Genomic DNA, 27,588 nt, shown 5'->3' on the forward strand with positions numbered 1-27,588 from the left:
TTTCTTTCCAAGAGCTACACAGTCAGCGTGGTATAAATGAGACATTATTTATTCTGTTCCCTCTGGTTGGCCATTTAGTTGTTTCTTTGTGCCAGCACTAGGGTTTGAACTCAGAGTCCCTTGATCTTGCTTAGCTTTTCCTGCTCAAGGCTGGTGTTCTGACTTGTCACACCTCTACTTTTTGGCTTTTTGCTGGTTAATTGGCAATAAGAATCTTGGGGATTTTTCTACCTGGGCTGAACCATGATCCTACAATCCCTGGCTTAAAACAAATGTTTGTCTTGTTTTGTGCTGGTTTTGGGGCTTGAACTCAAAGCCTGGTGCTGTACCTGCGTTTTTGTGCTCAAGGCTAGTGTTCAACCACTTGAGACACAGCTCCACTTCTGACTTTTTTGATGCTTAATTGGAGATACAAGTCTCATAAACTTTCTAGTCCAGGCTGGCTTTGAACCACAATCTTCAGATCTCAGCCTCCAGAGTAGTTAGGATTACAAGTGTGAGCCTGTTATAGCCCAGCTTATAACTAATGTTTATTTGGAAAATGCATGCCATGGGCCAGATATTATTCTCAGTGCTTTGTCATTAGTAGTCATCAATAAAATCCTTTGAGGTAGATTCTATGATTTTCATCCCTGTTCCCACTTCACAGATGAAGAGATGAAGTCACTCCTCCCAGGTCTCACAGTGGGAGGGCCAGGACTGGAGCTGGGAGGGCTCCTGGAGGGGACGGAAGTGTGTGTCTCGTGTTCGTGCTTGCGCGTGCAAAGTCCTTGACCACTGTTTTCAGGTCACATGTGATGATGTAGGCTGCACATTCTTGGAAGTGGCCTGGCAGGTCAAGGAGGAATATTCCAGTCCTGCTGTTGTCCCAGGAGACTAGGAGCTGGCCAAGGAGTGTCCCCCTCCCTGCATCTCCGGCTGAGGGAACGTGACCCCCCCCACTAACCACCCCACCCCCACCCCGCCAAGGAGGCAGCTGCAGCTGGTGGGAGCCCAGAGGCCAGAGCCCACACTGGGCCCTTTGTCTTTGGTGGGAACGCGGCAGCCCCCGTGGCCCCTCTCAAGGGCCCACTGTCCTAGCACCAGCAGGGCCTCCCAAGGCCAGGCCTGGCTGGGAAACTTGGCATGTTGGAGGTTCCTTGGCCGCCCTGCCAACCGGGCATGCAGAGCCCACTCAGGAATCAGCCCTCAAAAGCAGACAGGCTAGGGAGCTGGGCCCCCCATTCTAGTGCTGTGTAAACCCCTATAGTCCAAGTGCAGCTCTGGGGCCCTCATGTTCCCCATCTCTACCTTGTCTGCTGTTGAAGATAGGAAAGAAAAAGGGAGATGGGAATGAAGAGAGGCAGAGAGAGAGGGATGGAGGGAGGGGAGGAGGGAGGGAAGAAGGAAAGGGAAAGGACAGTGGGAGGGAGGGAACCTGGGGCCCTCAGCCTCCTACCCCTCACTCACAGGTCCCCCCCACCCCAACTGTCCTATGCAGAGCAGGCTTCCCACATTTCCTGGCTGTGGTCCTTCCACCCGCAAGTCTGCACCCCAGCCTAGCACATCAGGAGCCCAATCCTGGCTGCAGAGCATTCTGCCAACGGAGCCAAGGATGAGCCAGAGCCTCCTTTGAGGGCTGAAAACGAGGCAGGTAGCTCTGGGGCTGAGGACTAACGTGTGTCTTGTTGAACTCTGATTTTTATTTATTTAATGTTGTCAGTCATTGGTCATGGGTCTTGAACTCAGGGCCTGGGTGCTGAGCTGTTTTGCTCAAGGCTAGCACTCTTAACCCTGTGAGCCATGGCTCCACTTCCAGCTTTTTTGGTGGCTAATTGGAGATAAGAGTCTCACACACTTTCCTGCCTGGGCTGTCTTCAAACCGTGATCCTAGGATCTCAGCCTCCTGAGTAGCTAGGATTACAGGCGTGAGCCATCAGTGCCAGTTGGGGTTCTGAATTGTGAAGGGTGTTCCTGAGGGCTGCTTGGCCCATCTCAAGTGTGTGGAGGAAAAGGTCCTACGCAGGGTCTGAGCAGCTTCCCAAGAGATGTAATTACTGTGAGCAAAGGTCTCTCTTCTTGCCAGAAGGGGGAAACTGAGGCACACCCCACCTCTACAAACCACCGTCTTGTCTCACAATGGCCGTTTGCCAGCAGAGGATGGAGCCAAGCAGGCCCTGGCCCAGTTCTGGTCCCTATGCCCTTGGTCAGTCCTCCTCCATCTTCCCTGCTTCTTTCTCCAACCTTTCCTTTGTGGAAAGCCCTGTACAAACCCTCCTGATTCTAGAACCTTCCTGGGTACAGGGTGTGGGAAAGCAGCCCTTCCCTCTATGGTGGAGTTTTAGCAGGTGGCCTGAGTCCTGATGGCAGGGCTGGTGTTCTGTTAGTTGCCACATCTTCTCTTGGATCAGAGCTCTGAGCCAGCTGGGTACAGAGAAAAACCTAGAATGTTTGTTGGACTTCAATGTGAAGGACTTCAAGACTCAGCCTAGTTTCTCTCCAAACACCAATGTGAAGGAGCCTGCGTTGGTTGGATATTTTTTTATTTTTCTGTGTGTGTGTGTGCGCGCATGAGCACACATTAGGACGGGGACTTTAACTCAGACCCTGAGTGATATCCTTTAGCTTTTTCTGCTCAAGTTTGGTGATCCACCGATCACTCGAGCCACAGCTCCACGTCTGGTTCATTGGAGATACTAGTCTCCCATGTTTCTGCCTGGACTAGCTCTGGACTGTGATCCTCATACCTCAGCCTCCTAAGTAATGGCGATAACAAGCCACGCCCACAGCGTCTTAGGCGTTTTCAAGAGGGGGTGAAGCTTCCGGGCCTTTGCTCCTCCCGCTCCTCAGGTTAAGACAGGGGAGGGCATCCTGGGGCCTCCAGGCAGGTGGGGATGTGGGGGGGGGCTGGATACGGTTCTCCCATTGGCTCGTGGTCATTGGTCAGCTAGAAGCACAGCGTCCAGCAGGAGTCGGGACCCCGCTGGCATTTACCGGGCATGTGCTGGGACCAGGGCCCAGCATTGATCCAGTTCTCGCGAGGACCCTGGAGGCTGGCTGGACTAGACCCGCTTTCCCGTGGAGAAATCCAGCGTCTCTCCCTGGACCCTGGGTTGGAAGTTCTTGGCCAGCCTGGGGATGGGGGCGGGGGTGCTCCATCCACTGAGCCTGGCGGCTCCAAGGGCCAGGGAAGCGGGGCGCCCCTAGGGGCTCCCGCTGGGCTAAGTCAGGCCGGGCCCCTGTCCTTGTGGGGGGGGGGGGTGCCCAGCGTCACGGTGGCCCCACCCGGCCCTCTGGCAGCGGCCTGGATGGCCGGGTGGCCGCTGGGGGCGGTGAACAAGCGGCCTTTTCTGTGCCCGCTGCCGGGCAGCTGGACGGGCGCCCGCGGCGGGGCGCGGAGGATCCGGGCCGGGCCGGGCGTGGCGGCCGTTGCCATGGTGACCGGCGGGGGGGGGGGGGGAGGGAGGAGAGACGGCCGGGCGGCGCGGCCGGCCTCGGCCACACCATGAGCAGCAGGAAGCGCAGCTTCACCTTCGGGGCCTACGGAGGGTAGGTGCGGGAGGGGGTGCACTGGGGCGCGGCGGGGCGCGCGCCTGCGCGGCGTCCGTCCGTGCGCTGCGTGCCGCGCCCCGGCCGGGTTGGGATTAGCGTGTGCGTGCGCGTGTCTGGGTGTGCGCGTGCGGGTGAACGTGGCCCCCGGGGGGGGGGGGGAGTTGTCGGTGAGCTTGGGCGTGTCTGCGCGTGTGCGCCCGTGGCCGTGCACGTGTGGGGCCTGAGAGTGGCGCCGGGCACGCGTGCCTGTGTGCGCGTGTGCGTTCACGCACACGGAGTGCCAGGATAGGGGGTGGGATGGGGGGTCCTGCGAGGGCCCCTGCTCTGCCTCCGCGGCCGCTGGGCCCCGCCAGCGGGAATGTCAGCGGCCTGAGCCGGGCTCGGCTGGGGCACCGGGCCGCCCGCCCGCCGCCGCCGCATCCCGGGCCGCCGCCCGCCCACCGGCCCTCCCAGGCCGCCGCATCCCAGGCCGCCGCGGCCCGGCCTGGCGGGCAGCTGGCCCGTCGAGGGGTGACCTGACCGTCCCGCCTGACCTCGCGTGTGGAGGCGGGACCGGAGATCTTGTCGAGGCAGAGATCTGGCAGGTTAGAGGGCACACAGGCCGGGCTCCGAGGCCCCTCCGGACACCAAGCGGCAGCACGACCTTCACCAGGCCCGGCTTTCCCGTGTCAGAGCCCCCCCAGATCCCCGCTGGTGTGTGGAACACGGCCAGCACACGCTCTGCGGCCCTCCCGCCGCGGGTCGGTGTCCAGGGTGCTCCCCGCTCTGGCTGTTCAGAGGGGACCCCAACAGACAGGTGGGGTGGGACGTGCAGAGAGCGGGCCCCTAGGGAACCCAGCTAGCTGTCGGGTGAAGCAAGAACCAGCTGGGACGGGGTTTCCTGATGGGCGCCCTTCCACCTCACCCAACCTTCCCTGCTAGCCGAACTCGGGGAACCCCAGCAGGGCCTGGCCAGCCGTCAACCCCTCCCCTACCAGCTGGTGGAGTCCAGTTTGGGGCTCCCTCTCCATTCCCTCCTTGCCTTAGGCAGAAGGCAAGAAGTGTTTGTTGTCCCAACAACTGCCCAGTATCCAATTGCCCCCAGAGAGCACTGATGGGGAAGAATCTGGAAGGGGTACTGTCCACCCATTCAGTTGGAGGCTGCCTAGATTGGGGGTGCAGGGTTGACAGTGATGATTAGTTAGCATCCAGGCGTCAAGGAATGGGGTGCTCATGGACCCCCTTGAGGGCTCCCAGGCATTGTCCTGGGTGCACAGCCACCTGCAGCACTGGGCCGGAGGCACGTGGGGCCTGAGCAGCCCAGGCACACCCTGCCTGGAGTCCCGCGGTCCTCCACCTGCCAGGGTTGCTATCTGGATGGCACCACTTCTGACACCCCTAGCTCTGGCCCTCCATCTTGCCTCATTCCTATTCCACTGCCCCCACACCTTCCCATGTCCCCAACTGACACTAGGGTGCCGAGCCCCAGGACACAACCCAGAGAGTGTACTCTCCCCCAGCCCCTCACTGGCTCTCCTGCTTGCTGTGTTTCAGGGTAGACAAGTCCTTCTCCCCCGGCTGGAGCGTGCGGTGAGTACTGGCGGCTCTCTGGAGGGTCTGCGCTGTGCTCAGCTAACCTCTGGGGCTCTTTTAATCCTTCCCTGCCCCCTGCGGTGCCAGTCAGGATCCCCTGTCCTCCCTGGGAAGGGAGCGAGAGACCCTCTCCCCAGTACCCTGCTTTCCCCTGTGGTTCTTTCTGGAGCTCAGCTTCGGAGTGAGACAAATCAGGTTCAGATCTTTGTTACTACCTGTGTGACTTCTTGTGACTCAGTAGTGTCTCTGAACCCCAGTTTCCCCACCTGTGAATGAGTTAAGATCTCCATTTAGTGGCATAGGAGCTTGTAAACAGAAGTGGACACATGCGGTCCCTTTTCTCTGATACTTCCTGCCCTAGGGCGGCTCCTGGCTGGGCTAGGGATAGACTGCTGCCCCCAAATCCCTAGTCCTCCATGTCTCCAGCTCTCCCAAACCATCCTGCGGCCCAGTATCCTCTTGGAAGCAGGGAGGTGTCTGCAGCTTCCCCGAGAAGCAAGGGTGGAGGTGTGGCCTCACCTGGAAATTCACCAGAGCATCGGGTGCCTGGTGGTGCCCGGTGCCCCGCAGGCACTCAGCCCCGGCTTCCCCGGCACTGGCACCACGCAGTCATGGCCCCACCAGCTGCTCCTGCAGTGGCTTCTGAGGTCTGCAGTGCCCACTGCTGGGAGACCCCTCCAAGAGCACCCAGGGAGGCTGGGCAGGAGGCTCACAGGGGGCCGAGGCTGAGCTCCAGGGCCACCTTTTTATTTTCCTTTGATGTACTCTGTGCAGCCTGGGTCCCCTTACTCTCCCTTTCTGTGCTTTAGCTCCTGCTGCTATGGCCAGTCAATTTGAGTAGCTTCGGTGTGAGAATGTAGGCCACCCCAGAGCAGGGGTGGAGTGGGAGAGGAAGAGCCAGAGCTGAGGAGGCGCCCGCCCTCTCCAATGAGGACTTCAGTAACGGTCTCACCAACAACTTCCACGTGTGCTGTATCTGCTCCATGCTGTTAGCTGCCTGCCGGCTGCATCCCACACAGCTCTCACCACACTGCTCATTAGGGACTATTATCTCTAATGACTGTGAGAGCAGAGGCACAGAGAGGGGAAGCTAACTGCCAAAGGTCACACAGCAGCAGAACTGAGATTTGAACCTTGATCTTCTAGTCTCTGTGTAAAGCTCAGGATCCACTCAATCTGTCCAAAGGCCCTGAGGCCATGGGGAGCGCTCACGGTTAAATGCACTTGACGGAAAACTTGGAGATGGGGGTTCACGCTAATGAGCCCTGGACCAAGGAGTTGAGACAATTGGGAGCAATGGTGCATGCCTGTAATCCGAGCTACTTGGGAGACACAGCTCAGCGGGTCGAGGTTTCATGCCCTCCCTGGGAAAGCAGGATAAACAGATTCAGGGCACCAGTGACATAAGAAAACACAAATGAGGATCACAGCCCTGGAAGATCTATGGCCTGGGCATAAAGTGAGACCTTATCTACGGAATGACCAACCCCAAAGGGCTAGGGGCATGGCTCACATGGTAGAGTGTCTGCTTGGCAGGTGGGAGGCCCTGCGTTCAATCCCTAATATCACCAGGGAAAAAAATAACTTACAAACTAGGGCCTAGGACCGTTAGTAACTGACCAGCCGTGTGGCTTTGGGCCAGTCCCTTCCCCTCTCTGGGCTTCAGTTGACACCTAATGAAATAGAGATCTAACATCTTCAGGGCATACCTGTTACCCACAATGCCTTTCCCCATGCCCTAGTTGCCAGTTCTGCTGTCCAGGGTGCTAGCCCGGGGCTCTCCCTCCCTAGTCCCTGCAAGCCTATGGTTCACTTAGTCTGTGCCTGGCATTTGCTGAGTGCTCATTGTTGGCCTTGACTCTTTGTGGTGATCTGATGTTCAAGGTCTGTCCTGCCTTCCTGTCCAGCAGGGGAGCCCCAAATCCCAACCCACAGGTCCCTGGTCAGCACCAGGCCACACTTTGGCTCACATGTCACCTCCCCTTAACCTCCCTCCATCCCATGCCGAGAAGCCTCTGCATTCCAGCCATGAGCATCACCACCCAATTCCCTCTCTGCAAGCACCTGCTGCTGCTTATCTCTCAAGTACACACACACACACACACACACACACACACACACACACACACACATGCACACGCACACGCACACGCACACATATACACAGAGCGATCAGACCTGGAGAGCAGGAAGAGCACTAGTGTGGGAGTCTGGCAGATATGGATTGGGTCAGCTTCAGCCACATTCCAGCTGTGGGACTTTGGGAGCGAGGCCAGGTCCTCCCTTCTTCCCGATACCTGCGTGACATTCCACATGTGTCTAGTGAGGTGCCAGTGGGGGCAACACGGCCACAGAACCCAGAAGTCTGAGCGCTGGGAAGTGGAAGTTGCTTAAGTTCCTTTTGTGCTTGATCTCAGACTGGGCAGTGGGATTCCCAGCCTGGCCAGCTGTCCTCTGCTCATGATCACAGAGCCCGTGCATGGTCTCAGAAGCACCCATGCCAAGCCAGTGCCTCATCAGTGCCTGTGGGATGTGTGAAACTTGGTCAGTAGGCTGGAAGGGCTTCCTGGAGGCAGTGTGATTTTTCCTATCTCCTTTTTAAAAAGCATTACAAGGTTGGAGTTGAGGTCCTAGGGGCAGTGAGGTCTTGGCAGAGGTAAAGGTGATGGGGTGGATGCCCCCCCACCTCAGGTGGAGACAGTCAGAGTAAATGAGCAGAGAAGAGGGGAAGGAGGCCAGGGGAGAGGTCTGGAGCCAGAGTGACTCTGAGGTCCTAGAAGGGTGGGGGGAGATAAGAGCAGGAGGTAGAGCGGTGTGGGGGGCTGGGTGCGCTTGGCGGGGCAGGGACTCTGGGAAAGCCTCTTGGAAGAGGGTTCACACTGACTGGGCTGGGAGCAGGAGCAGAACCCAGGAAGGATGCGTGTGACAGTGTCAGCGTGTCAACTGTGCTGAAGGTGGCTTAGTGGTAGAGTGCTTGCCTTGCATGCATGAGGCCCTGGGTTCGATTCCTCAGCACCACATAAGCAGAAAAAGCCGGAAGTAGAGCTGTGGCTCAAGTGGTGAGCACTAGCCTTGAGCTGAAGAGCTGAGGGACAGTGCCCAGGCCCAGAGTTCAGACCCCCCCCCAAAAAAAACAGCTCAGGGACAGTGCCCAGGCCCCTGAGTTAAAGCCCTGGACTGGTAAACAAACAAATGAAAAGAAAGACACTGATTCTGCAGATGGGCCGAGATGGAGACTGAGGATGGGGCTAGGACTGGTCCAAGGTCACCGCTGACTGGGTTTGAACCGGGTTCTCTCAGACATGGAAGCTACAGAAATGGGATGAGAGAGGAGGGGCAAGAGAATGACCCCACAATGGGTGTCACTGCAAGCCATCCCATGCATCCTGCGGGAGGCCAGTCCTGGCCGTGACGTGGATGCAGCTGCTCCCAAGCCCGGGGCACTTCCCCTGTCCCAGCCTGGGCCTAGCGCCTCCCTGGAACCCATTCCTTCCAGAATAGAAGCCACTGCTACCTGTCCTCCTTTTACAGATGAGGAAACGGAGGCTCTGAGCGGGGAAGTGGCTAGCCAACACTGTCATCACGGCCAACCTGAGCCAGGCCCTTCGCTCTTTCTCTCTTTCTCCCTCTCTCTCTCTCCTGTAGGCTGTTGGCCTGGGTGCGTAGCCCCTGTCCTCAGCTGCCCCTTCTCGGCAACCACACAGCCGCGGGGCCCCGGTGTTGCTGTGGGAGGCACGAAGCTGGTCTCATTAGGGACTCTGAAATGCCAGGCGGGTGTGCCCGCTGGGCCTCCTCATCTATGATGCATGTGGTAGGCAGGCTCCTGGTGGGCAGCTGGCAGAGCCCGGCCAGCGCTAGCAGCTGTTCTGAGCCCACACGTGCCCCCACCTCTGCCCAGGCAGAGATGCCAAGGCAGCACCAGCCGCAGCACCAGCCTGCCCAAGCGAGGGGTCCCATGGGTACAGGACACACTTGCTGATGCCCAGCTAACCAACCTGCCCGGCCCAGCACCACTTCTGAGAGGGTCCGGGACTTCAGCCGGCCTGGAGTCAGGAGAGGGCACAGAGATGTGCTGAAGTAGAGTCCTGCGCGCACAGTCCTGGCTGCCCAGAGTGGTAGAGCTGTGGTCACTGGGGCATCCGTGTTCACTTAGTCACAAGCGGACTCTGAGCACCCACTGTGCCAGACGTGGCTTCACAACTGCCAACTCAGCAGAAAATTAGGTCCGTCACACCTTTGCCTTGAAAATGGCTTGGTTTGTACTTCATATTTCTGGGCCTCAGGGGGAGACAAAAGGACAAATGAAACCAACTCAGAGGGCTGCCTTGATTTTTTTTTTTTTTTTTTTAGGGGGAAGGTTCAGTCACGGGGCTTGAACTCGGGGCCTAGGCACTGTCCCTGAACTTTTTCACTTAAGGCTGGTACTCTACCACTTGAGCATAGCTCCACTTCTGGATTTTTGTTAGTTAATTAGAGATAAGAGTCTTATGGACTTTTCTGCCTGGTCTGGCTTTAAACTGCAGTCCTCAGAGATCAGCCTCGTGAGTAGGTAGGATTATAGGCGTGAGCCACCAGTGCCCGGCTAAGGCTGCACTGATTTTGAAGCAAGGGGAGCCTGTAAACAAGAGGTCCTTCCTGCGGGCTGGGCTGTATTCCAGTGTTGTGCACATACTTATGGGTTTAATCATCACAGCGACCCCTTGTGAGCATTGTTTCTGGATTAGGGCAGAGGAAACTGAGGCAGAGAGCTACAGCAACCCATTCCAGGTCTCCTGGCAGAGCTGAGGTTGAAACTAAGCAATTGACTCCAGCTTGCCTCTCTGCTGTGTGGCTGGAGAAGGAAGGAGTCATGAAGGGCTTTCCAAAGAGGTGATTTTTGAACCTAAACTATGAAAAGCACTGGCAGGGAAGGGAAGGAGTATCCATCCAGACAGGGAACAGCAGGTACAAAGGCCTTGAGGCAGGAATGAGTTTAGGATGTCCAATTAATAGAGAAGATGAGGGAGCCTGAGGTCAGAAGTGGGTCTGGAGAATAGGGAGGGGTCCAAATTGAGCAGAGTTCTATAGGTAGAAGTGTGGGTCTCAGGCTCAGTAGATAATCTGGATTTCTCGGACAAATCTTTCTTGCTTAGAGCTGGGCCTGGGCCTGGGCCTATAATGCTCTCTGGGGACTCCACAGTACAGTGGCCCTTGGAGGCTGCTCATCCTGGCTGCCCCCTCTCCTCTCCAGCCCAGCTATGTCCTTCCTGGCCTTTCCATGGGGGACCCCTGGGGGGGGGTACCAGACAGAGAGCTCCTTCACCACTACCTGGAAGCTTCCCTGTAGCTTTGAGAGACAAGACTCAGCCAGGTGCTGGTGGCTCACACCTGTAATCCTAGTTACTCAGGAGGCTGAGATCTGAGGATCTCGGTTCAAAGCCAGCCTGGGAAGGAAAGTTTGTGAGACTCTTATCTCCAAATAACCACCAGAAACCCAGATGTAGAGCTGTGGCTCAAGTGGTAGAGTGCCAGCCTGAAGGGCAAAAGCTAAGGGACAGTATCCAGGCTCTGAGTTCAAGCCCTAGTACTGGTACAAAAAATATAGGTAGGTAGATAGATAGATAGATAGATAGATAGATAGATAGATAGATAGATAGATAGATAGATGAGAGACAAGAGACAGAGCCCCTCCAGGTGGGGGCTGATCCTCGGGCTGTAGGTCTCTGCCTTGTGCCTCAGGATGGAGTGATTTCCCTATGGTACCCTGTTGGCCTCATCACCATGAAGCTGGGGTTCCTGCCTCTTCCATGGCCTTGCTGGACCCTTCATCCTGGTGAGGCTCAGGCTCTCTGGCCTCTTGTCTGGGCAGTGCCTGGAAAGATCTGGGCTCTTACGTACTTGCCGTGTGGCCTTACCAAGGGTGCTTTGCCTCTTTGAACCAGTCCTCGCATTGCTCCTGACTATAGGGGAGGCCCATGTGCGTTTTCAGGGGGACATCTCTGCCTCTGTAAGCATTTGTGTTTTGGGGGGAGAGACTGGTAATTCAAAGAGGGTCTCTAGGGGTGGAATGTTGGGCCCCGGTGTTGGGGGAAGGGGTGCGTGGTTGAGGAGGGGTCTCCTGTTATCTCTGAGCATAGGGTCTTCCCCAAGGAAGTTGACTTTCTGGGTGAATGCCACATGTTGTCGGGGTTACATGAGATTGTGTGTGCCAGGGGTGAAGACCAGACTAGCACAGACATGAGGCCCGCTCCTGTGGCTGCGGTTGTCTTGTCATTGTCATTGTCAGTGCTGGCCTGCAGAGGGCGCTGTGCTGGCTCAACTGAGGGGCCTACGGGGGAGACTTCCCCACCTGCATGCAGAATGCTCCCGTGTGCATGCACGCACACGCCTCCCTGCTCACACTCGCAGCTGTGGTCCTTGTACAGATAGCTCTGCTGTGAACACAGCCCTTGTGCACACACACACTTGTGCCACACATCAGCACGGGCACTGAACACTCCCAGATCCCCCGTCCTGACCCAAGGAGCAGCTGCGATCTAGTCAATGAACCAAGATGGGGGTCTGGGAGCACTGTGCAGAGAGCCCCTCCCACTGAAGGACTGCAGCATATGGGATGCATTTGGGAGAATGGGGCGCAGGGTATACAAAGGCTCGGAGGTGGGAGGGCCCCCGTGAGCCTGGGGAGCCCGGGGAAGGCTGGATGGGGGCTGAGGGGATCATCGGCCCTGTGGGCCACGTGAGATTGCGTGTCCTCATCCTGTGTGCAGCAGCAAGACATTAGGCAGGTGGGTGGCACAATCGGATCCAAACAAGCTGGCACACAAGCCCATGCCCGCCCTGTCACGAGCGCTTTCCCTCCACCTCCACTTCCCGCCGTGCAGCCTCCCATCCGCTTTCTCACCCACAGAGCCACACGCCCCCTCCGTGCTGGGAACCAGACTCCTGCCCCAACAAGTGGCAGACACCTCTGCGGGCGGGGCTGGATCCCAGTGCTTGCACTTAAGCCCGGGTGTGCATGTGTTCTGGGCACACATGCTGGGAGTCACAGCCCTCCTTGGGCACGTGCCACCTCAGGAGTATTGTCTATATGCTGTCACCCAGGAGAGCTGAGGACCCTGAGGCTCAGGGAGGTGAAAGACCTCACCACAGGCCCCACTGCCTGTGGCACAGCTGGCGTTCTAGGTCTGTTCACCAGTCCACTGAGACTCAGGCACACACAGGTGAACTCATTTGTCACCTGTCCAGGCTCTCCTTGAGAGGGTGACCTTCAAGGCCAGAGTCTTGCACAGAAAGTTACTGAGCCCACCTGCCTGGTAACCTTGAGGCCCTAGGCAGGGGCAGTTAATACCAGAGGGGGCTGGCCACCTGCCAGCCTGGACTGGAGCAGAGCCTGTGTTTGCATTACAAATGAGGTTGCCAGCTCTGTCCTGCACCAGCTAAGGACAGCTGAGGTCCAAGGGCACAGCCCCTGCCCTGCTGCATGAGTCCTGGTGCTGTCCTCGCTCTTCCCTGACCCTGAGCAGGCTGCGATTACTTTATTGTTATCAGGCAGGCAATGTCTTTATTATTATTATTCCAAAAATCTGTTCTTTGGGGCTTGGGATGTAATTCGAGCAAGAGGTCTTATCAAAAACCCAAAATCAAATCATCAGCTAGATGTGGTAGCACACTGCTGTAATTCCAGAACTCAGGAAACTGAGGCAGGGGATTTTGAGTTCAAGACCAACCTGAACTCTCATAGTGAGAGCCTGGTTCAAAAGAAAAAAAAAAGTTCTCTGAAGCTAGGTGCTGGTGGCTCATGCCTGTAATCCTAGCTACTCAGAAGGCTGAGATCTGAGGATCAAGGTTCAAAGCCAGCCTGGGCAGGAAAGTCTGTGAGACTCTTATCTCCAATAAACTGCCAAAAAACTGGAAGTAGCACTGTGGCTCAAGTGGTAGAGTGCTAGCCTTGAGCTGAAGAGCTGAGGGACAGCGCTCAGACCTAGAGTTCAAGCCCCATAACCGATCAAAAAAAAAGTTCTCTGAGCCAAGACTCTGGTTTAGTAGTAGAGTAGTTCCCTATCACCTACCGCACAGGCAAGGCTCTGGGTTTCATCCCTGGCACCACACAAAAAAGTTCTCACCATAGAACCTGCTATGAAAGGCAGAATTCCCAGTGACCCTGCCTCTCAGACACCAGCCAGGTCAATGTACATGTGTAAGTTTTGCGTGTGTGTGTGTGTGTGTGTGTGTGTGTGTGTGTGTGTGTGTGTGTATTGTACTGGTATTTGGAGTTGAACTCGAGGTCTGGGAGTTGTCTCAGCCTTTTTATACTGGATAGGTGATCTACCAATTGAGCCATATCTAGGTCTACTTCTGATATTTTGGTAGTTAATTGGAGATAAGAATTTCATGGACTTTCTTGTCCAGGCTGGCTCAAACTGAGATCCTCAGATCTCAGCCTCCTAAATAGCTAGGATTACAGGGGTGAGCCACTAGTGCCTGGTCAACAGTTTAATCTTCACTGGGTCAGATAGCACTCAAAAATAAAGTAGGTGAAATCATTTTGCCCTGGCAGTTCTGAACAAGTCATAGGGATTTCTCCAGTGCCTCTGCCCACAGCCTGGGAGGACCTCAAGTGATCATGAACATTGATCCCCAAAGCAGAGGTGTCCTGGAGGCCACTGGTCAGGACCCTGCTGCTGGCCCCTTTGGCTTCCACACCTCGGCTCTCCAACGCCACCCCAGAGCCCCAGAGCCCCACCTTGTCTTGGCTAGACAGGGACTTGGTACATTACACAGCTGCTGTCTTACCACAGCCATCTGTCCATCCCACTGACTGGAGCCTTGGACTCTAATCTCTTCTTCCCAGGAGCCTACTGAGAAAGCAAAGAAGGGAAAAGACCGGGAAGGAAGGCCAGGAACCGCTTTGGCTAATATTTACCCTACATTTACAGGTGTCAACTCCTCCATCTTCACCATGTCTGTCAGCTGGCACGATGCATCTTCCTTTCTTTTATTTTTATTTTTTATTTTTGCAGTGCTGGGGATGGAACTCAGGGCCCCTCACACATTGAACAATATCTCTAGCTCTTTCTCTGTATTTTATTTACTTACTATTTTTGTGGTGCAAAAATAGTCTTATGCATACTGGTGCTCTACCACTAAGCTACACACCCAACTCTTTTATCAACTTTTTTTTTCATATGTGTTATTGGGATTTGAACTTGGCCTTACAACTTGCTTGGCTGGTGCTGTATCACCCGAGCCATGCCTCCAGCCCCGATTTTTGCAGGTTATTTTGGAGATGGAGTCTCACAGGCAAAGGCCCCCTGCAGGGTTTCCCTTTCTCCAGTCCTTGGTGGCCTCACCCCCAGCTCCTTGTCCTCCAGGTCTCTCTCTGTGGGATGTTAGCCCTAGACCTGGGGGTCTGAGGGCCTGGGCCTGGACTAGTTATGGAGATGTCCTTGTCATCTTTAGTCATGGAGTAGTGACCTTATTCCTCACCTGGAACTTTAACCCTGGTCTGGGTGGCTATTCACCCAGCAGGAACTGGTGCTCAGCACCTGTCTGCAGAGAAGGATGGGTTAAACAGAGCCTGGGCTCTGGAGGTTTTGGTAACCAGATGTGAGGCTGGAGCAGATGCAGGGACAGCTAGAGATTAGGTGCTTGGGGGGGGGGGCTGGCCCACCACACTCCCACACGAACACTCACCACTATTGTCTGGCCCTGGGCAGGCATGAGGATATGTACTCTGAATGAGTGACTGAACGTAGGAATGAAGGGCACGTGGGGGTGTGGGCTGATGGTGGAGTGAGTAAGAGAGTAAAGGAATGTAAACCCCCTGGGCTGCAGAAGCCAATAGGGACAATGGGTCAGTAGAGGGGAGGGGGAGACAGTGTAGGTGTCTGGGATATGCATGTGGGCCCTGGAAAGAGCACCCCAGCTACCCTTGCTAGGGCCTAGGGGGAGGGCAGCACATGGTAGGCTGGTGGGATTGGGTGCATGCCTGTGTATCCTGCTCACGGTGGACGGGGCTGGAGTCGCAGGCAGCCCCTTGGGCAGGTCCCGGTGTTTCTGGTTGGGGGTGGAATGGGGATCATGTTACCAGTCTGCTCCTGGGAAGCTGTTGGAGTTGGTGGGGAGGGCGGGGCCTCTCCTGGACGGTTCCTGGCTTGCTTCACAGATGTAATTCCCCAGCAGGAAGGGGTTGGAGGCCGGGACATCTGGCTTTCTCTCCTCCTCCCTGCTCTGTGAGGGGAGGGGTTGGCCTGTGCCAGGGTCTGTCAGAGACACAGGGAGGTAGGGCATATAGTGTATGTGTGTGTGTGTGTGTGTGTGTGTGTGTGTGTGTGTGTGTGCGTGTGCACACGCATGCATGTGTATGTGGGTACCTGTGTGGGTTTAGCCGCACAGGTTTGGCCCACCGGGGCAGGTAGGCCAGGTCCCCAAGTGGGGCGGTGCTGTGACCTCTCTAGGCTGCCAGCCTGCTGTTTGCTCAGGAGGCCACTGCCTGGCCCAGCTCCTGGATCCGGGTGTCTAGGCCCTCAGCCAGCAAGCCACCTTCCTGCTCACCCCCTCACCACCGGGGGTTCTTGGCGGCTCTACCACTTGGTAGCCGTGAGTCCCAGCCTGTCTTTAAAGCCCCTGGAACCTCTGCTTACTCATCTCTGCAATGGGGGGAGGGGGCAGCGGCAGCCCTCCCTTGGCTGTTGTCCTAAGGTTTAACTGACTTCACAGCAATCTGTTTTTGTTGTTGTCGTTGATGGTGATCGTGGGGCTTGAACTCCGGGTCTGGGTACTGTCCCTGAGTTCCCCCTTCCCCCCTTTTCAAGGGAAGCGCTCTACCACTTTGATCCACAGAGCCACTTCTGGTTTTCTGGTGGTTAATTGGAGATAAGAGTCTCATAGACTTTCCTGCCCAGGCTGGCTTTGACCCTCAAACCTCAGATCTCAGCCTCAGCTAAGATCACAGGCATTGACAGCACAGCTTCCTCTCAACAGTGGCCCCTGCCCCACCCCTCCCACCCTCCACCCCCACCCAACCTGCATCTCTTCTGGGTCCTCTCGGGGGTTAAAGGTGTCCGGAAAGGACAGCCAGGAGTGCAGCAGACCAGACCTGAGTGTCTGTGAGAGGAGTGAGGCCCCTCAGCTTCGCTTGGAAACCTGCTCACCTGGCAGGTCACCCGGGGCAGGACAGGCAGGCAGGCATGGGGTATGGGGGAGGGTGGGGCTGAAGGTTGAGCTCAGAAAACAATGGGCCTCTATGGCCCCCTGGGAGGGGCAGTTCTGGGCAGTCCCTGGCTGAGGCTTTACATTAGTGTTCCCTCAGACCCCCAACTTCTTCCTGTGGCTTGGAGCCCCATGCAGAGTGGGAGGAGTGGCCCCCCAAGCACCCCTTCTCACAGAGTAGTACCACTTCCCTGGTCAGTCTGCCTTGGTGTGTGACATGGGCCCCCTGCTGTGGCCACTGAGGTTGAAGTTGAATTTCAAAGCATGAATAGTTCACCAAGGGAAAGAGAGTGCGCTGGGACCCCAGCCAAGAGCGCGGGGCTGGTGTGGAGAACGGCTGAGGCCCCGGGTGGCTAGGACAGAGTGGCTGGAAGGACTCAAGAAGTGTGGTGAGTCTAGGCAGGTGGGGTGGGGAGGAGGACTAGCAGGGAGCAGACCCACCTGGGACCTCCATCCGGGTCCTACACACCGCACAGCCTGGCTACCCTGCTGGTTCCCAGGAGAGCGGGTGACGGTAATCACAGCCAACGCTTCTGCGGTGCTGTCTCTGCCCCACTGCAGCCCCAGGAGGCCCTGGGAGATCACTGCCACCTCTCCTTTTGCAGATGAGAGAACCAGAGAGGACCATCCCCCTGTTCCCCACTGATTCACAGGGGGTGCATGCACCCTGGGGAGGTGTCCTGTCACTGCCTGTGGCCTTTCCTAGCTAACTCTCTCAGTTGGACCCTGCTGTTTGGAACTGTGGGTATAGAGGGAGACCTTGGGGTTCCCTCACTCTCCTGGAGGTATCTAGAGTTCTGGGTTGCTGCTTGTCTGCTGGGCCATCTCATAGGTTTAACCTCTCCAGGCCTCAGTTTACCCCTCTGGAAATTGGGGGTCTTGGTCACCACCTTATCTCCTGCTTGTTCCGGTGGTGACAGTCTCTCAGGAGAGTAGATAAAGAGGGCTTTTGAAAAGTACAAAGCACACTCCTGCGCTCCCGGAGGTGTGATTATTATTGCCACCTTGATGAAGAGATAAGGGGGTGGGAGGAGCCCAGTGACAGTTGCCAAGAAACGGGGAGCTGCAGCGGCTTCTGCTGGGCCCTCCCCCCCAATCGTGGCCTTGCCCTTTCCAGGGAAAAGCGGGTGCTCTGAGGTGGGGGTGGGGAGGGTCAACTGGCCGCCGGCCACGCAGCCACCATGGCTGAAGGTGACCCTGGGATGTGCCTGGCCTAACTCCAGGTTGGCTCCAGCTTTCCGTGTGACCTTGGGCAAGTCAGCTCTTCTGTAGCTGCTCCCTTTCGAGGTGTCAAGGCAGGCAGCGGGCAGATGTCCAGGCCAGGTGGGGCAGGCCTGGCCTGAGGAAGACGCTGGCCGTGGCTGCAGGACTGTGGGGCCACTGAGAGGCCACTGGGAGCAGGAGGCCAGGCAGTAGGACTGGGGAGCTAGGATGTCAGCAGTGGAGGAAACCCAGATTAGAGTCAGCCCTGCCCCTTCTCTGCTGTGTGATCCTGGGCTTCTCTGAGCCTCCGTTTTCTCATCTGGACAAAAGGTAGATGAAGCCAAACCTCAAAAGGCTGTGCAGGGATGGAATGAGGCAATGGCCCTATCTACACAGGTGCTGTGTAGATAGGAGGTGGGTCACAGTGGGGGGCAAGCAGCTCCCCACAGTCCAGCATGCTCTGGGCTCCTCCCCGCTGCTGTGGGTGAAGGAAGGATGCAAGGCATTTTAAGCTGAGTCAGAAGGTAAGGAAAGGTTCTGTAGAAATGGGTCAGGGACAGAGACCTGGGAGACTCCATGTGACAACCATGGAAGAGACCCAGAGGAGACAAAGGTGGGAGAGGAGAGACAGGCCAGTCAGAGAGAGGTTTATGCTCATGAAGAAGAGGGATGGAGGCAGTGTTTGGGGTGATATGCAGAGGCCAGAGGCAGAAAGGATTGGGGTGGGGGGAAGTCTAGGAAGGTGGGGCAGGCATATGGTGAGCTGGAGAAAGGCTGAGGGGAGTGGAGGGGAGGGAAAGGCTGAGTTCATTAATTTCTTCAAAAGCTTTTATTGAAGCGGGAGAGTGGCTCTCGCCTGTAATCCTAGCTACTCAATAGGCTGAGATCTGAGGACTTCTGGTTCAAAGCCACCCCAGGAAGGAAAGTCTGCAACATTTTTATCTCCAATCATCCACTAAAATGTTGAAAGTGGCCAGGTGCTGGTGGCTCACGCTTATAAACCTAGCAACTAAGGAGAGTGAGATCTGAGAATTGTGGTTCAAAGCCAGCCTGGGCAGGAAAGTTGTGAAATTTTTACTGCAATTAACCACCAGAAAACTGGAAGCAGTGGTGTGGTTCAAAGTGGTAGAGCAAAAAGAGCTCAGGGATAGCGCCCAGACCCTGAGTTCAAGCCCCTTGGGGGGGTAGGTGGGAGCTGAAAGTGGAGATATGGCTAAGTGATAAAGTTAGCCTTAAGAAAAAAAAAAAAAGCTAAAGGACAGTGCCTAGGTCCTGAGTTCAAACTCCAGTACTGGTACCAAAACAAAAACAACTTTCATTGTACAACTACTGTTACTACTGAGTTAGTGTTGGATTTGTATTAAGCACATGACATCTTCACCCAGATGGTCCCATGTTTGCATCTTTGGACAAGTTATGGAACCTCTCTGTGTCTCAGTTACCTTCTTTGAAAACTTTAGTTCAGAGTTCACAGGTGGAAAATCTTTAGCGCAGAGCCGCAGGTAGCAAGCCTGGTGGGCCTGGTCACGAGGGCCCTGTTCCTTCCCAGCTGGGTCCACAGGGCTGACCTCTCACATTATGGAGTTCAGCACTTGGCCGCAGAGTCCACCCACACATCTTTGCTCAATGCCTGTGGCCTCAAGAGTTAATGCTGAGCCCTTGGGGGAGTTGCGGATTAAATAAAACCCAGTAGGCTGTGGTTAATTTTTGTCAGTCTTTTACCTGTTCAAGGTTGGGCATCTATTTCCTCCTCCATCCCTCACCTGAAACCCTCCCCTCCCCTGAGGTTTAGAGCTCAGGGGTGGGGGAAAGGAGGAAGGACGGACCTCGCCTGGGAAGGCCAACAGTTAGGACAGAGTAAGAAGAGCCTGGGACAGGGTCCTGGAGGGGCCCTGCTCAACATGAGCAGTGCTGAGCACGGAGGACACAGGATCTGGGGTTCTGACTGGGTGTGTGAGGAGCAGCTACCAGGACAGCCCACAGAGGCCAGTGTCTGAGTCTGGGACAGACAGAGGAGTGGCACTCAGAGCCTGAACATGGGTGAATACACTCCCAGCCAGGTCAGCAAAGGCACCCAACTTCACCCAGGCTTCAACCCCAGGATTTCCTGACCCTGACAGACTCCACTCTCTACCCTACCCCACAGACGTCATCCACGTTTTTGTGCTGGTACACAAGCTTGAGCCTAGGCATTTGTACCTTAGCTTCACCCTCTCCACCAGACTGGTACTCTACAACTTGAGTCATACCTCCACTTCCAGCTTTTTGGTGATTAGTTGGAGATCAGAGTCTCATGGACTTTCTTGCCTAGTTTGGCTTCAAACTTTGATCTTCAGATCTCAGCCCCCTGAGTAGCTAGTGTTACAGGAGTGAGCCACCGGCACCAGGCTCTTTCAACCCTGTGGCACCCACGTGGCAGGGGAAGTAGCTTCACCGCTTCGGAGCCTTGGTCTCTCTGTGAGAATGGGGACCTGTTGTGAGGTTGTAATGTGTGTTCCAGATACATGATGGGACTCCCCAGAGTCCCCCGCAGACACCTCCCTGGGTCTGCCTGCATGTGTGTGGGCCTCTCTCTAGCCCTCTACTCCATCTCCAGTCCTTCTTCTTGTCCTGTACCTCTCTTGGTCACAACCCTTCAGTGACTCCTTGCTGCCGATGCTCATTATCATTCCACCAGTATTTCATGGGGTTCTAATTGGGACAGCCAGAGTTGATCGTGAATGATTAAAGGTGAAGGCATTCATCTACGAGCTGCTCAGCATCTGGGATGATTCCTTTTGGAGACGAAAGCCAGAAGGGGACTGTGTGTCTTGGACCCAAACCACATGGCTAGCCAGTGTCTGAAAACATCTCTCGTCCACGCTGATACCAGATCTGTCCTTTGGGGTCAAGCGCTGTCCTGCACAGACCCCTGAGAGGCCAAGGGGGCCCCAGTGCCCAACAGAGCTGAGGACCTCTCCTATAGGCTGAGGGGAATCAGAACAGGCGGGGAACTTCCTGTTTCTCCTTCCTGAACCAGGTTCCTAAGAGCCCTTCCCCTCTTGGGGCGTGGCAGCCTTAGCTCTGTCTGACTCAAGCCCGCCACAGGCCACTGAGCATCATCTGGAGTGTGACTCACTCCATGGCACCCAGGTGGGGATGCAGCCAAGTCAGGTTGGCCCTCAGCAGCGGAAGCCAGGCCTGCTCGCCCAGCCCTGGGCTTCCGGGATCTGGGAACTGCTGGGCACTTCTTGCCTTGGGCTTTGCAAGTGGCCCTGGCAGGTTTTCTTGGGTGACAGGCATTGACTTCACCTTTATCAGACCTGCTCTTTCCTCAGAAGGCTGTAGGTGTGGCAGGGTCCAGGCGTGGGTTCAGACAGTTCACAGGCAGGCAGGTACTGCCCAGCTGCAGGCCAGCTGCAAGTACATCTGGGTCCTCAATCCTGATGTGAGAAGAGCAGTGTGGCTGGGCCCTCCCAAGCCTGGAGGGATGCTCAGCACAGGACAGGCCTGAGCATGAGTGGCAGTTACTGTCATTAGAACCACAGTAGCCTAGCAGCTTCAAGTCTCAAGGCCACTGCCTTCCTGAAGTGAGGGTGGGCTGTACAGCTGAGAACCCCTGGTGATTTAGATAGCTCAGACCCCTGCAGCAACCTTTGTCTCCCTGCCTCAGTCTACCGTTTTCAGAATGGTCCATGGATACCCTCAAGGCTAGAGACCTAGTGGAGAGCTCCAGAGAGACCCTGTCCACTTCTGATCATTAGGAAGGAGAATCCACTTGGCAGCCATGTTCAGGAAGGCCCTCCTCTCCTACCTCTTGGGGAACCAGGGTGTGTCTTTCACGATACCCATCTTCTTTCCATCAGCTCCCCCTTTTTTTGACAGTATGGGGGTTTGAACTCAGGTTTTAGGCAATGTTATTTAGCTTTTCTGCTCAAGGTACTCTTAATAGTTGAGCCACAGCTCTATTCCTTGCTGTGTGTGTGTGTGTGTGCGCGCGCGCGCGCGCGCGTGTGTGCATGTGTGTGTGTGTGTGTGTGTGTGTGTGTGTGTGTGTATGTGTGTGTGTGTGTGTGTGTGGTTCTGGGGCTTGAACTCTGGGCTTGGACCCTGTCCCTGAGTTTTGTGCTCAAGGCTAATGCTCTACTACTTGAGCCATACTTCCATTTTTGTCTTTTTGTGGTTCATTGGAGATAAGAGTCTTACAGACTTTCCTGTCCAGGCTGGCTTGGAACTGCAATCCTTAGATCTCAGCCTCCTGAGTAGCTAGGATTACAGGCCTGAGCCACCAGTGTCTGGCTGATCTCCCCAACTTGTGAGAGTATGCTTCCTCCCAGAGTTGCCAAATCTTCCAACCTGGGGCTCTTCCTGATTTCAGGTTCTTTTTTTTCTCCTCCAGGAGGAGTGATGGACAGAACCAGCACTTCCCGCAGGCATTAGACCTGTCATCTGTGGACCTAGTTCCCTCCCACACAGCTTTATCCCACCCTAAGGTAAGTGCTGCCCTATTCCTGTGGCCCCTGCTCTGAGCCCCTCCCCAAGCCAGACAGAGGCTGCCTGGAGCTTACCCCTAGAGGAGACTCCTCTGTCCCCCCTGGGGCGGGGGGGGGGGGGGGGGGACATCTCTCTCAGATTGAACCTGAGTCTGGATCAGTGCTTGGGGAAGTTAGACAACTAAGGGTAAAAAAGTCAAGCAGGTTTTCTTCCTTGCCTTCCTTATCAGCATTTCCGGGGGCCAGCTGGTGTGGTAACAGCATCCTGAGGATTACATAAAAAACAAGTCCCCATCCCGCAGTCCAGACCACTCTCTGGCCCAGCCCAAGAACCTCATGAAAGAGGCCCTTCCAGTTATTATGAAGTCCAAAGTTTTTCCAACACCTACTTAGTGACAAACCTGGGGCTGGGCCCCTAGAGGCTAGAAATCCACCGGACATAGACCCCATCCTCTGTGCCATGGTCTGGCACAGAGATGAATAACTACACCCCTTTTGTAGATTGCCAAATGCCAAGAATGCCGGCTAGGATTCCATGGGATTTATTCTGTGCCAGATGAGTGCTTAGCGCTTTACTTGCAGGATCTCATTTCATGCCCTCATAGTCATGCCAGGCAATCCTGCTCTCATTAGTACCCTGTTGCAGTGGAGGAAATGGAGGCCCATGAAAGTTGTCAAGCTGCCCAAATTTGGTTGGGTATAATGGGGCCAGGCCTGGTGTCTGACCAGCATGCTGCTCAAGGCTCTCCGACACAAAAGTAATACCTTCTACACTTTCCATCCTGCCTCTGGCTTCTTATGGAAACCCTTCCAGATGAGGATCCAAATGCACAGAGAGGTGAAGGGATCTTTTCAAGGTCACACAGCCAGGAAAGAGTAGAGCAGGCTTTACCAGGCTCCTCTCCAACAGCTCCAGCCTAGAGCAAGGGCCAGGCACCTTTCCTAGGCTGGAAGGGCAGATGGTCGAGGAGTGGGGTGCAGGTGGGGCAACCATCTCCATGGAGCATCCCAAGTAGGAAAGCTGTTGGCAGCAGAAAGGGGACTCGTGAAACCCTCTTCTGCCTTCTCTGCTTTCACCCAGCCCAGGACTGGGTCACATGGATCCAGGGCTTGGCAGGAAGTCAGAGACTTGATGGCATGCTGCTCACTCCAGCAGCTGGCTCATGAATGAGGCTCCTTTTCTTTGGAGCATTCTGGGAGTAGCCTGGTTCTCACGAGGGCTGAGTGCCCTTGGACTACTGCTTGCCTCCCTGATGCCTGCCCCCCTCCCCACTGGGTCTCAGTTATCCCATCTGGGAAGGAGGCTCAGAGCACCCCATTGCCTGAGTACTGCCATTCAGACAGCCCCGGGGTGGTCTTTCCTGATTAGCATTGGGCCATCTCCCCCCAGGCTTCCTGGCTTCCTCCCAGTCTGGCTGGCAGCCTTCAGTTGTGACAACTCAGGCGAGACAGTGGGCTCCTAACCACCCCATCCTGACAACCCACCCCCTCCTAGGAATCCATCCACATTCTGTGGATCTTTCTTTGACTTTGAGGAAGAACTCAGGCTCGGAGGCTAAGGATCCCAGCAAGCCAGTGGCAGGCTGAGGGAAGCCAGGCCTGAGACACAGTCTCCATTTCTCCTCCAGTACCTCTAGATCTGTGCATACTTAGAACACTGACAGAACTAATTTGAGGGACTGGTGACCTTCCTGTGCTATCTGGTGAATCCCTACTTCTGCTGGGACCTGTTTCCTTATGCATTATAAAGCTGACAGCCAGCTCCTTTTCTGCCACCTTGCCAGCTTGCCATTGGGCAATGCCTGTGAACATATTTTGGAAAGAAGAAATTGGGAAGCTGAGCTGATATCAGCATTATCCCATTGCCAGGGCCAGGCAGAACACTCCTTTCTTTTTGGGAAGACATATTTAAACAGACCTGAACTGCCCAGCACCCACCCATCCCCTGTGGGGCTTTATCCACTCTGTGGTGCAGAAGTCTGCACACATGTCATACTCAGCCTGTCCCCAGCTAGGCTCAGGCATGGTCACAGAAACAAGCACACAGACACAGGTGCATGACTGTAAATGTGTTCAGACTTGCACATGAACACATGTGATACCATGGATAAACACAGACTTACAGGTCTGGGAATGTGTCTTAGTGGCTAGTGGCTTGCCCAGCATGCATGAAGCCCTAGGTTCCATCCTCAATACCACATAAACAGAAAATGCTGGAAGTGGTGTATGGCTCAAGTGGTAGGGCACTAGCCTTGAGCCCAGAGAGGCTCAGACACAGAGCCCAGGTGCTGAATTCAAGCACCTGGCGCACGTGTGTGTGCGTGTGTGCGCGCGCACACACACACACACACACATCCAGAAGCATAGTACATATGTGTAGCCACAGCCAGACTTGGTTTCACACACATTCCTGCAGAGAGCTGCATGCACACATGTGCATATCTTCCTCTGTGCCCGCACACACACCACAGGTGAGGCAAGCAGGCCTCGCTCTCCCCCAGGGCCAGTGTGGGAATGGATGCTCTTCTGGCTGCATCTCAATGGGTACCCGGAAACGTGCGGGCCTGGAAGTGGCTGTGTAAATCAATATTTGTTGCCGTTAATTATTAAAAACCAAAGCTATTCCGTGTCTGGAACACGCTTCTCTGGAGTTCCCACCACTGGCTCTCTGACCCAGGGCCAGATGTGGGGGAAGAAAGAAAAGGACTGCTTTCCTTCTGGAAGCCCTGGGGATGGAGTATAGGGGGAAGGGCAGCACTTCTGGGAAGCCTGGCCCTGAGCTGGTGGGCAGCCCTGCCCCTGGGGTCGCCATAGCCTGCTGCCTCCACAGGGCTGCACAGGCCAGCAAGGCCAGCCTTACATTGTACAGATGGGAGAGCTGCTAGGGCCCCCTTCTCCATACTGTGGGGTCTTGGAAGTCCTCCCCACCCAGCCAACGTGGCAGCCCCTCCCTGGGCCAGAGACTTGAAGAAGGGAGGGCACTGACCAGCAATTGTCCATCACTGGGGTATAAAAAGATGAAAGAAGAGGACTCCTTCTCCCCCCCTCCCCGCCCCCCATAGTGGCCCAAAGCCCTTCCATGGATTTCTGGTTTTCCTAGCTGTGCGGTCTCGGGCGAGCAATCCCACCTCTTGGAATCAGTTTTCTCATCCGCACAATGGGGGTGACATTTGTATATCCTGAGTTATGGTCAGATAAGGAGAGCCAAACATTAAGTAAGTGCTCAAGAAAAGCCCAGTCTCCAAGGCCAACCCTTCTCTTCCCGTCCCAAGAACCTCCTCGTCCTTCAGGCCCTGAAGTGAGGGGTCGGAGTCTGGAAACAAAGTAGTGGAGGGGGTTCCCGGAGCAGCGGACAGGCCGGAGTCTTCCTGTGCGCAGGCGCAGCGGCCCGGGCCGCTCCGGGGGCGGGGCCTCCGTGTCCCCGCCCCGCCCCGGCCGCCGCAGCCCCGCCCCGCGCCGCCCGTACCTGGCGCCCCGCCCCTCGGCTCGGCCGCCCGGGGAGCCCAGCGCGCAGGCAGCGCCCGCCGCGGGAGCCGGAGCCTGGTGCTCGGGCTGCGGGGGCCCGGGCTGGGGGGCGCGCGCGGGCCGGAGCCGCTGGAGCGCAGTTGGGGCGGGGGGCCGAGGCCGGACCGGACTCCGGATGGCGCAGCCGCGGCCCCCGGCGCCCCTCGGCCGTCCGCGGAGGGGGTCGCTGCCTGCAGGGGCCGGCTGGCAGGTGAGGACCCCGGTAGGGGCGGCCTGGCCCAGGGGGAGACCCGGGGCCGGGTCATCCCGACGTCTCCACGGCCCCGCGGGCTGTGCCCGAGTCGGGGCCGGTGTACGAGGCTCCTCCACGGGGGGTGTGCTGGCTTCGGGGAGGCCACCGGGCACATCCCGGCTTTCTGCAGTGACCCTGTGACCCTGTGTGTGCGTGCTGTTGGGGCCACATTCTGCCCTCCCTTGCCAGACAGGGGCTCCGAGTGCCAAGGTGTAACTTGGTGGTGCCACCCTCCAGGAGGCCACACCGCCATGTGTCCCGCCGCCGCTGCTGTTGGCCAGGCAGGAACTGTGGGTGTTGCCTGGTGTGGTGTGTACACTCTGGGTGACTGTCCCATGTGTCAGTGTTTATGTGGCTGTGATTCCTGGAGCAGCAAGGTGTCATGTTTTCTTGTGCCTGGGCTGTTTGGCCACCTTGAGCAGGTCGGAGGCTGCCTGGCTGACCTGAATGGAACAGATGGCGGTGTTGCTGTTATCCTGTCAGGTTGACAGGTGTGTTTGTCTCCTGGGTTACAGGCGTGTGTCTGTGGTATCTGTAGGATGGCCTCTTCCAAACTCAGAGGCACTGGATGTGGCCATAGGTGACCAAGGGTCAAAGTCTCCTGGGTCTCCTGAGGTGGGCTTCACAGTCTGGATCTTGTTCTGAGGGCAGTGTGTGTACATGGTCTGTCTCATGATCTTTCCCAGAGCTCTGTGTGTGTGTGTGTGTGTGTGTGTGTGTGTGTGTGTGTGTGTGTGTGTTCAGGTGGGTGTGAGGCACAGGCCTGGGTTCCTCCCCAGGATGGACCACTCCTTTTCTCAGAACTCTCTCAGTGGTGGGATGGTGTCTGTCTGATGTGATCGACGTGTGTGACTCCTTCCTGGGGAAGGAGCTTGCTAAGGTCCGTGGGCTCCCTCTTTTTCCTTGAGCCCCTGCCCTTTGTGTGTGTGTCAGGTTGTCTTGTGGTCTCAGAAGCATGGTCTTGTGCAGTCACTGGGGTGTGGGCCTGCACAGGTGGGGGGTTGTATTTGTGCATCTATCAGGTGTGTGTGTGTTTCTTGGTACACAAAATATATGCCTGGTGTAGTGAGACTGTTTAAATATTGGTGTGCAGGCCTGCCTGTGAGCAGGAGTGAGAGACTGTATGTATGCACACATGTGTTTCCTGGTACTCTACCTCATTGCGCATGTGTGGGCTCTGGTGGTGCTCCCTCTGGGCAGCAGGAACTGCCTCCCAACCTTGGAAGGGCCTGGGGAGCACTCCATCCTCTGTGTTCTGCGGGCTTCTCGGGCCTGGTCCCAAGCCCACCAGCTCCCAGCAGGCAGGGATGCCGGCTCCCAGGAAAGCTCCTAGGGAGTTGGCACTGGAGGGGGCCATGCTGCCAAGCAGCTGGCAGATACCGATTAACTCTGCATGTGCCCTGGCCAGCTTTAGGAAAGGCTGTCTTGGCATGAGGGGATGTATGTGGGGTCACAAGCAGGTGTAGGTTCAATAAGTAACCCAGCATCCTGTCCCCAAGGAGCCCTGGCTCACACTGCTGTGGGGGAGAGGGCTGACACCTGTGGCCTCATCCAGGAGAAGTTACCACAAACTCTCCTTGGGATCCTGGCTGGGCTCATCTTGAAGGCTGGGACTTGAGGCTCTTAGGTTTTTGTGCTAATCCTGCCACCATCAACTTTGGACATGGGAGAGGGCTAGCTGTACCCCAGGTCAGCAGCTTCCCCCCTGAGGGAAGCTGATTGAATGGCCATCTGCCCAGGACTCAGGACCTGGGGTTCTGGGCTCTGAGCACTGGGTTTCCACACACACAGCCCTCCATAAGGCCCCCATACTCCCTCTTGCTGCCTTGTGCCTTGCTGGCTGGTTGGAGTTGAGGAGACCAG

General features: G+C 56.2%; 1 protein-coding gene across 7 annotated transcripts in view; it reads left to right on the forward strand.

Annotated features, from left to right (window-relative positions):
* The window catches only part of Rap1gap (RAP1 GTPase activating protein), a 61,232-nt gene that overhangs the window by 12,951 nt on the left and 20,693 nt on the right, over nucleotides 1-27,588 (forward strand). For 2 of the 7 annotated variants that reach the window (XM_070037706.1, XM_070037701.1), the window contains 2 exons: nucleotides 5,065-5,100; nucleotides 21,875-21,968. Coding sequence is in view for 2 of the 7 variants with exons in the window: in XM_070037702.1 (XP_069893803.1) it covers nucleotides 25,609-25,683 (75 nt within the window). In the remaining 5 variants the exon portion in view is untranslated. Of the gene's footprint in view, nucleotides 1-5,064; nucleotides 5,101-16,598; nucleotides 16,683-21,874; nucleotides 21,969-25,557; nucleotides 25,684-27,588 lie in introns of those variants that run through there. The other 5 variants (XM_070037705.1, XM_070037708.1, XM_070037704.1 and 2 more) reach the window with 4 other exon arrangements.

This window comes from Dipodomys merriami, unplaced genomic scaffold (assembly GCF_024711535.1).
Source record: "Dipodomys merriami isolate MVZ:Mamm:240054 unplaced genomic scaffold, mDipMer1.0.p SCAF_28, whole genome shotgun sequence".
Lineage (NCBI taxonomy): Eukaryota > Metazoa > Chordata > Mammalia > Rodentia > Heteromyidae > Dipodomys > Dipodomys merriami.